Consider the following 10,374-nt stretch of genomic DNA (forward strand, 5'->3'; position numbering starts at 1 on the left):
CAGTATTATTCTTGAATGGTTTATTTTGGTTGGTTTTGTCATTGAAATTGAAAGAAATTTATAGGGAAATTTCTGATTTAATAAGCTCCATGCTTAAGGTTAGCATGCCTGCCTCTCACCCAGAGGTCCTGGGTTTGATTCCTTGCCAGGATGTTTTACTTGTATATGAGGGCCACTGTGAGGTCCACTCAGCCTATATGATTATCTCTCTCTCTTAATAATACATTAGGATACATCTGCCATTGCGTATTTCAACAACCCCACTGAAATTCTAGTTTATAAATACTTACACTATACCTAATTCATTGCTAAGACCTACCTGTTGCTTTTCACTTTCTCAGTCACCCAGATTATTTCCAGCATCTTGTCACTTCAGGAATGTGGATTTTCCAAGAAAGCATTATGAGGTGTACAAAGACACTTTCTCAATGCCCCAAGTATAGTTTGAACCTCTTGACATCATTGAATTCAAAGCTGATCATATATTGAAATGAATTGATCTGAAAATCACTGTGCAAAATAGGGGAAAGATGTCCTAAATGTATCTTGTTGATGAAGGAAATACCTGATAAAGATACAGTAATGACACAAAACTTTAAATTTGACCTAAAACTTACAAAATAACAAGGAATAACATTTCTATACATATTAGCAATGTGTGTGATAATTTAAAAAATATATCATGAAATTCTGGTCCCTGCACATTACTAGTTTTTCAATGCAAAACCGTCCAATGGACATATAGAAGGTAACAAAAGTTGGTGTCTTAGTTCCCTTTAACCCATTGACATACTAATTTTAATGTACTGAGCATGCACATTTATATAATTTTTTTCATGCATAAGATACAGTTTTATGCTACTACAACTTATACATGTAATCCGCAACATACTGAATTTTAATCATACCCTTGTTTGATGTCTTTTTGTAGGCAAGATGGACTTTATTATCATCGTCACTTTCAAACGTGTCATCATATACACGTGAAATTGTTTGTTATGCTGCTATAATTTTCACTGCTAGTAAATAAAATTGTTTAATTTTCTAATTTTCTAAAAGTATACCACTTCCCAATTCACTCTGACTGTCCCATAATATACATTCAATTTTATTCCTTTTAATCCAATGTTTACTAGGACCGACCATTTCTGCTAAACACCAAGCGGGTAATGACCCTTCTTGGAGAGCAGTTGCCTGCTGTGTGATGCAATCTATGATTCTCAGCTTTCAGACGGTATACTGCATGTTATGCCATCAATGGACAGAAAGCTTTAACTAATTGCAGAAAGCTTACTTCTGAGTAGACCACTTGACAGAAGTGTGTGTACGAATGGTCACTGCACACGCTTGGCAGGCAGCAAAGTATGCCAATGAGTTGATACTGAGTATTGAATTCAGCTACTGCTTTTACCATTACAGAAAGGGCAGACTACATTTCTTGTAACATGACCAGATGTGTCTACATGCATAAAGTGATCTTAATCAGATGTCACTTTCTTGTCAATAACTGACTTACCGTAGTGCCTTTTTACATGACCGATTCAGTTATTGGAATATTTTCATGAATCTTTTTGTAAACTTGTTTAATGACTTACATCAACAGCATGCTCTAGAATTTCTTAGATGTTCTGCCATAAAGAATATATTTTAATCCTTATCTTTCATTAAAATTTTAGTGGTAAGTTCCTAACAATTTTGAAAATTTGAATTCTTTGTGTTTAGAAAAGAATCTATAGCATATTGTTTGTACAGTGTGAATCACCTAAAACTTGAACCCCAAATATTTCTGAAATAGAAGGTGCTGTTGTTATGTTGATTTTTTTTCCACAGAAATGAAGTGTAAGAAAGTGTATTATTTTAGAAAGTTACTTTTTTTCAAATAGAACAATGCGTATTGACATTAACAAAATAAAACTAAGAGTAAATTGGAATGTGAGGTTTTTTCCAGATCTCTAGTGCAGGTAGCTTACTTGCTATCGTAGTTTGAAAATTATAAATATCAACATTTGTTTGCTCTATTCAGCTGCTTACTTATGAGGCTATGATGTTCTTATATTAGTTTCCTTTATAGTGCATTGATTGCATTGCAACTTCCTTGTCAGTTACTTTGTAATAGTTGAAGAAGCCAACAGGTTAATGGTGTACAGAGAATATAGGGAGAAAGCTGTTCATTCTTGTGCTTTGTACGCGGTAGGATATCCCAATAGACATCATCTCAACAATTATTTGTGAATTTCTTCAACCAATCACTTCTAATCAACAGGTTAGGGAGAGAAGCAGGGAGGATTTACACAATGACAACTTAGCTTCCCATAGACACTGTGAAACAGACTTGTAAAAGTTTGCAGATGAGTGAAAAAAATATTAATTTCTGGAGTTGCCAAAATATTTAAAATGTAAGGTTGGTTTTTGTTGTTTTTGCTTTATGTTGAGCCGAATATGACCGGTCTTTTGGTAACAGTTAAGGTACAGCCTGAACATTTGCCTGGTGTGAAAATGGCAAAACCAAGCAAAGCTATCTGCAGGTCTGCTGACACAATGTCTCCTGATTGCAAGCTTACTGCTGAACAACACTAACTACATTGCCAATTCACTTGGTACGACTGTTTTAATGTCATGCTGTTCTGCTTGACAGCTCTGCTCATCACCAAGGATATGGTTTTTGTTTGGATGATTTGAAATCCGGACCTGTAGAACCCCTCCTACCACCAACTAAGCCAAATAATGCTGACTTTCTTTTTTTTTTTTACATTGAACTTCTCATTCAACCGACATCACAGACTAATCGCTGTTTAATTGTTTGACTTCCACCACTTAACACTTTCACTGCCAGCTGCTTTAGCAGCTTTTCAGTGCTGGAGACCAGCTATTTTTAACAAACTGCCTACTTGACTGTTGAGTTCTACATTAGTGTATATTAAAGAAATAATCATTGAAAAAAATAATGACAAAAGACATAACATCGTTTACCTCAATATTTTTATTTACAGCTGTATGTACCTTACATCAAATATTGGAGCCGATGAATGATAGAAAGGAAACCCAGTCATTGTTCCTTTCCAGATCACTATTTACCCTTCCAGCACCTTAACTGTGTACATAATCACTTTCACTGTCTCAAGCTATCACATCATCACCTGTCTTTATTGTACAAATTATCACATATATTTTCTTCTGCAATCACTCTTATTACTACAAAATTTACTCATTTGAAGGTTTGTCTACTAAACAACTACTGTCACTTGAAATTTCAATCAGCTTGAAAAGCGCAAAAATTGGCTTGTAAACAAGTAAAGGAACCCTTCCTACCGCCAACTAAGCCAAATAATGCTGACTTTTTTTTAACATGAAGATACATACTGAATTTCTCCTCGATCCAACATCACAGACAGTGTCGAAAAAAGACACCAGAGTCATCTATGGAAGAAAAAGAAACTTCTAGGTAGAACTCCTCTGGTCTCCAAAAACACGAGTATATTGGAGCATGCTACACTAAATGAGCGCTAAACAGCCAAACTTCTCTATAGGAGCAAGGGTGTTAACAATCAGGTTCTGCCATATTATGATCTCTTTCTTTCATGCAAACTACTTCATATTCCAAGCAGAATAAATCAACTAAGAGCAAGCATCCGATGGATGATTCACAGCTCTTTGTGTGACTGAATTCTTGTGATTATTTTTTGAACTTCATGTTATTTCTAGTCAAGGGAAGCATGTCAAATTATTTATTATAATAGCAGGTGAACAGAAAATGAGTTGTTTGTGCATGCAGTGTATCCAGTCCAGCTATGCTGTTGGCCAAGGCCATTAAGCCCGGAATCCCAAGTTCTGTGGGAAGTATGAGTGTATTTCCAGTGTAAGGTAAACAACACATCTATGGATTTGGCTCACATAGGTGTCAACTTGCATTTGGAAGATTGTATGATTCAAATCCCTCTCTTGGCAGCCCTCAAGATCATTTTCCATGGTTTTCCCACTTCACACCCGGCACATGCTGAGGTGGTCCCTTAATTATGAACACGACCGCTTCTTTGCCACTCCTAGCTCTTCCTTATTCTGTGATTGCCATAAGCTCTGTTTGTGCAGGTGTGACATAAAACAAAAATATGCCTTGGCATTTTATTTGAACACAAGTGTGAGATTCATTTGTGAGTACAGTTTTAGCGTTCTCACGGAAAATATGTACGGCAAGAAACACTCATTGCCTCTTGAGGTTGTCAGGATGTAACATTTTGTTGTTTAACTCTAACACTGCTGCAAATTTATCTGTCAAATGCTATAGTTATTTTCCTCAGTATACACCATGAAAATAACACCATACCTGTAATAACATATTAAACCTAGTTAATCCATATTATTCACAAATATAAAGCTGAAAGACTGATCTACATGAAGATTACAGAAATAACAAAAAATGTTTTCACAATTTCTAACTATAGTAAAATATAATTACAAATTATTTTGAACAAAGGAAATTGCTGAAATATTTTGCTCTAAGAAAATAATTTTGAGAGATAATTTATCCCTGAAACATGGTGTTCTGAAACACAGAAGTATGTTCTTACATATTCCCACACAGTTCTCTAATTTTCAGTTTGAATGCTAAGTAAACCATGATATTTTAACAAAACGGATTTAGAGTTCTTTTCATACAATGGGAGCTGCATTATAGGGAGACAAGTTCATAGGCCCAGGGTGATTAAAAACAAATGGCACATCTTGACTTGGATAATTATTTTCTTGTAGTACTATGTTAGTCCAGTTCACTGTTACCACTTGACTGCGTTTTTAAAATATTGATATACTGCCATTAATAACATCACCTGCACTGACTCGAACATCATTTCCTTTATCAGAATTTTCTCTTACTTCCGAGGCACCTTGTACTTCGCTGTCTTTTGACTACTTTCAGGAATAATTTCCTCTTTGGACTCAACACAATAAGCTATGTCACCATTAATACTGTCACTAAGATCTTCCAAAAGGAAGTGCTCGATTTTGGAATCATCAACACAGTGGTCTGCCATCTTGATTCTAAAAACATGAAAGTACTTTCACTTCTACAGCTAAATAAACTTTGAATTTACAGTCTTTTTGGTTATATCTTCCATTTCTCCTCTGAAAATAGCCTTCACTGGATATAAGGTGATGATATGTTCAGAACTAGAACATACTAATGATAAAGAAGAACACTTTCTGTCTCGATAAACTAATCATGTTTTTCCATGAATTCAGTGATTGTCCTTTCTGGTATCTGAGTTTAAATTGATGAAACTTCATGGTTTTTCACAGAGGGCTGGAGGAGATTTTCGATTCCACAGAATTTCTAGATGGTTTGTTGTGATCAAGAAATTCTTCTGTGACCACTGTGCTCATAGTCTTCACTTCTTAGCTCAAAATTACCCCGTTTCCCTAAGTTGATTAACTAATTTATGAATCACTGAATACATCTCGTATGTAAATTTAACTGTTCCTGCACAAGATTCAACATATTCATATTGTGATAAGGATCAGAGTGAAATATCTCATAACAATAAGCATTTTACAGTTAAATTCTGCATTGAAGATAATCTCCTTTCGGGTGGCAGTGTACTTAATCAACATCGAGTACATAAACTTGGCACTGATGGATGCAGACTATCACGACGGATGCAAACCTATCTGAGTATAAATAGTTGCTTAATCAGCAGCCGACTCCCACTCCATCGGTTTCACAGGTACAATTGAATTGCTGGGTTCTACATCCCACTGTGTTATTGGCCCCCCCTTTCTTGCTCTGCCAGTACTCTGGCACATGCTCTTGCAGACTTTCTGAAATTACTTGATTCTGCATAATTCTGTTTATTCTCCTAAAGGACTTAATGTAATTTCTAATTCATTTACACCAAAGATATTTAGCGAATTTAAAACAGTTTTCAACTTTTTGACCAATTTGATCATACATTGGTCAAAAAGATTGATGTACCTTGAACATTTGTTCTCTTTTTTCATTCCTTATTGATATCCGAAAATACCTGCCATGCCTGGAATCCCATTTTTGAATCTGGGGCAGGTTTATCACTAAATCAATGCAAATAAGTTCTGAGTAAGGTCTTGCCACTTGCTTGCTTAGAGTCATTTACTTTTCTATATAAATTACAAGCATTTCATCATTGGTTATATCAACCAAATGGAAATAATAATATTTTCTTGGCTTTTGTTGGACTATTTACCATATTATGCTGTCTTAGGAGAATGTACAGCAATCAAATACATTCTCCTTTGTACCTATTGTGTGGAAGGTAATGATGCAGCTCTACTTATGGGCTATTCCACATAATACATGTAATGAACCATGAATGACATTTTTTCTAGGATAAACCACCATTGAGCTGGAAGGATACCACTAATGTCAAATGTTTATACTGATATTCTGTAATCATGGCTTAGAAAACAAGGCAGTATCTTTAGAAAGCCAAAAGTAAAAGTTGCCTTAACAGCAGAACAGTTTATTCTTTGCTCTGTAAATGTATGCATTTAGTAGGAAATACAACCTGAAATATTGCACACAATGTAGCCAGTGTTGTGTGCTTGTGCATGGTCTCAGACAGCCAGTAAAGGGAAAGAAGTTGTGTAGGTCTGTGTCAAAAGAAGAATGCAGGTGATGGGCTCCTTTTATTCATATATGATGAGTGTTTTAGCCAGATGTGGACTCGGCACGTCATTAGCTTGTCTACGAGCCTCTACCAGTAGCAGTGACATTGCAATTAACAACAGAGGGCAATTGCCTTTCTCTTGAAAATTATTCAAATTAAAGACACGATCTTTCTCCTTTGCTGAATGGTCAGAGAATTGGGCTTCAGTTGAGAGAACCCTGAGTTCCATTTCTGGCCAGGTAAATATGTTTAACTGCATATAGTTCATTCCTTTTCCTTGGGGATTGGGTGTATTTTCATCGTAATCTGCATACTACACACCACACTACTAATCAGCATGGAAACATGCAATACTGAATACAACTCTCCACACAATTTCAGCATTAGTAAGGGGAAACAGACATAAAACAAGCTTGAACCAATATAAATTGCTGACTCCAATATATTGGGAAAGAGACCAGGGAGAGAATTAAAGCTATAGACGTGGAACCTAAATGTGTTAATTCCTTTGAGAGTATCTGTTGGAATGTTTATTCTGGTGGTAGAAGTGGATTCCATCCTGTGTTCAATGCTGCATATTTGAGTGTTGAGAAGTTATTTTAAAACAGAAATTCATGCACAGTTAACTGTTAATTTGCTACGTTGATGTTGGATAATTTATCCAGCCCCGCGGTGTAGGGGTAGCGTGACTGCCTCTTACCCAGAGGCCCCGAGTTCATTTCCCGACCAGGTCACGGATTTTTACCTGCATCTGAGGGCTGGGTCGAGGTCCACTCAGCCTACATGATTACCATTGAGGAGCTATCTAACGATGAGATGGCGGCCCCAGTCAAGAAAGCCAAGGATATCGGCCAAGGGGATCCGTTGTGCTGACCACACAACACCTCGTAATCTGCAGGCCTTTGGACTGAGTAGTGGTCTTTCAGGGCTGTTGCGCCTGGGGTTAGTTTTTTTTATGTTGGATAGCTTATAAAAACAACACGTTTATTGTCGCGTAAACAAACATTTTTCTTTTAGCATTTGAGCACATTGTGATGTGCTGTGGTAGTTCCTTGTCATCCTTCCAGTGTGAATTCCTCATCATTTTGCATCACTGAAATTGATCTGCCTTCTTCTGAGGAAGGTTTGTTTAAAGTTATCTATATTTTAAATTTGGAAGCATGGTAATTTGCGGTAGTCATTCTTTATAACCCTTCCAGGGAGAACTCATCATTGTTGTGCAGTACGGAGGTTGATGTTCCTTCGACTGACAAAACCTGGGAAGATTCTAAAAAAGTGGATTCATTGGACTGTGTGAAAGATGGAAACAATAAACCACGGACCTATAAGAGAGGCATTTTACTCGAGTGTCAACAGTGCGGAAAATCATTTACATGTCAGTCTGCCTTGAACAGACATATATACACGCATGAAAAGCAGAAACTTCTTCAATGTAAATTTTGTGGTAAAGATTTCATCAAGAATTCTGCCCTTGACAAACACATATTAATTCATACAGGTGAGAAGCCGCACTCTTGTACGTCATGTGGACAGGCATTTTCTAGACTACCGCATTTAAATCAGCATATGCTAATCCATACAGGGGAAAAGCCATTCAAATGTAATGAGTGTGAAAGGAGCTTTCGTAGACGGTCTCATTTAACACGCCACATGTCTTTACACACTGGAGAACGCCAATATACTTGTACTATTTGTCCTAAAATCTTCTTCCTGAAAGATAGTTACGATCGTCATATGGTAAGCCATAGTGGTGACAGACCTCATATATGCAATATTTGTGAAAAGGCGTTTGCTCAAAGAGGTACCTTAAATCAACATATGTCCACTCACCGTGGTGAGAAACCGTATACCTGCAGTTATTGCGGGAAAGTCTTTACGACTCTTATAATATTGAGTAGGCATATTGTAATGCATACTACAGGCAAACCGTTTGAATGTGATACTTGTAAGAAAAAATTTATCAGCACTTCTAATCTCAACCGTCATAGACAAGTCCATAATGGAGAGAAAAAGCACGTCTGTGGAGCTTGTGGAATGGCGTTTGATCAAAAGTCGGCTCGTACTTGGCATATATTGAACGATCCGCACTAACTTTCATTTTCATATTTCGTGCAGAGGGGAATCGAGAGATGTAAAAAGGTGGCCATGAGAGTTTACTGTGGGAGAAAAGTAGAAATGTGGGACTTTCTAAATAAATAATTTCATATATGTTCCACATCACTTCTTATTTCCTCCTGAAATTAAAAATATAGCAGAAAGTTTTTTCTTAGAATAAAAAATAGTTCTGTATATTTTAATTAATCATAATTATGTTCCAAGCCACGCATCAGGTTGTGTGTTTCGTTCTTGCTAGAGCTGGGATTTAATATGTAATAGCAAAACCTTTATTTTTAATAAGCAGCTACACTTTATTTAAAGTTTGTAAAATCTTGTGAATGTCTAATTCCACATACAAAGTACTTCACTAAGTCATCTGCAGACATTGAAAGAGATTTGTCACTCAGAATGTTATCTGCTGAGCATGATGTTTCCACATTACATCATGTAGATACAGTAAATTTTAGGACAGGATATTTTTCCGTTTGCTGTATTAACAATATATATTCATTTAGGATTTAGCACATACTGTGCAGGGTTGGATATGCAAAACCATTTGCAATTTACTCAATAGACCTGCACCAGTTTCTTCATGCAAAACCAAACAAATGAAATAAGGAGAGGACATATTCTTGAGGACTCTCGGAAACAATGTAACCTTACTCAGAGGTGCCAACTATTATGGATTGTCCGTAATATTCTCGGATTTTGCTTCTTGATTACAGCATTACGGTCAAAGGGGAAATCATTACAAAAAGTAACACTATCCTGGAAAAACAAGAACTGCTCAACCTTCCTCTTCAATGCTCGTGATTTTCAAAATGGGAAACCACGGAAAACCTTTCAGGGCTGCCGATAGTGGGATTCGAACCTACTATCTCCCGGATGCAGGCTCACAGCCGTGCGCCTCTACACACACGGCCAACTCGCCCGGTAATTTTTTTTTTGCAACTAAACTTATTAGATTGTTCCTTTTGCTACCTGTGAGCATTATGAAATTCTTAGTGCATCGGATGCAGATTGGGTCTCAGCCCACAATCTACCACAGCTCTGAAGTCCGACCTGCCAACCAAGCAGAGGAGGGGTGGCCACGGTTCTACCATCGCTGTATGCCTCTGCATTCAGGAGACGTCTTAGGGCTGGCCTCCAACCGATGGCTGTCCTGAGAATGGTTTTCTGCGGTTTTCCATTCTGCACTACAGAATGCCAGGACAGTTCCTAGTATAGACCACAGCCACCAACTCCCTCACCTTCACCGTAACAAATCTCCTGGTCTGAGACACTGTATTACTGTCTTAAGATGCCCTCCTCACCCTTCAGGGGAGGAAAGAAAATACTTTAGTAGTAGTATTCATTATAAATTAAGGATTTCTACTCTGCTCTTCTTCACTATAAAAATTTTAGTAATGCTGTATTTGCACAATTGTATTAAGTGTACCTCACAGTAGATTTCTTACAGGAGATTTCAGTTTGTTAGGGAAAATCAAACTGAATTTAGGTCTACATTAAGTGCAACTACACTAGAATGCTTATAGTCCAAAAGACGAAAATATCATCACAGGGTGGGAACGATGCTTCAAGAAGACCTACACCGAAAAGCAGCTGCTAGGTGTGAAATAAGCTTCAAACTTTGTTTTATCAC

General features: G+C 37.0%; 1 protein-coding gene across 2 annotated transcripts in view; it reads left to right on the forward strand.

Annotated features, from left to right (window-relative positions):
• LOC136885298 (zinc finger protein 501-like) overlaps positions 1 to 9,550 on the forward strand; it is a 29,735-nt gene extending 20,185 nt beyond the window's left edge. For both annotated transcript variants that reach the window (XM_068230231.1, XM_068230232.1), the window contains exon 6: positions 7,835 to 9,550. In XM_068230231.1, the coding sequence (XP_068086332.1) occupies positions 7,835 to 8,726 (892 nt within the window). In that variant the 3' untranslated portion in view covers positions 8,727 to 9,550. The remainder of the gene's footprint in view (positions 1 to 7,834) is intronic.
• The last annotated feature ends 824 nt before the right edge of the window (positions 9,551 to 10,374 follow it).

Source organism: Anabrus simplex, chromosome 14 (genome assembly GCF_040414725.1).
Source record: "Anabrus simplex isolate iqAnaSimp1 chromosome 14, ASM4041472v1, whole genome shotgun sequence".
NCBI classification, from domain to species: Eukaryota; Metazoa; Arthropoda; class Insecta; order Orthoptera; family Tettigoniidae; genus Anabrus; species Anabrus simplex.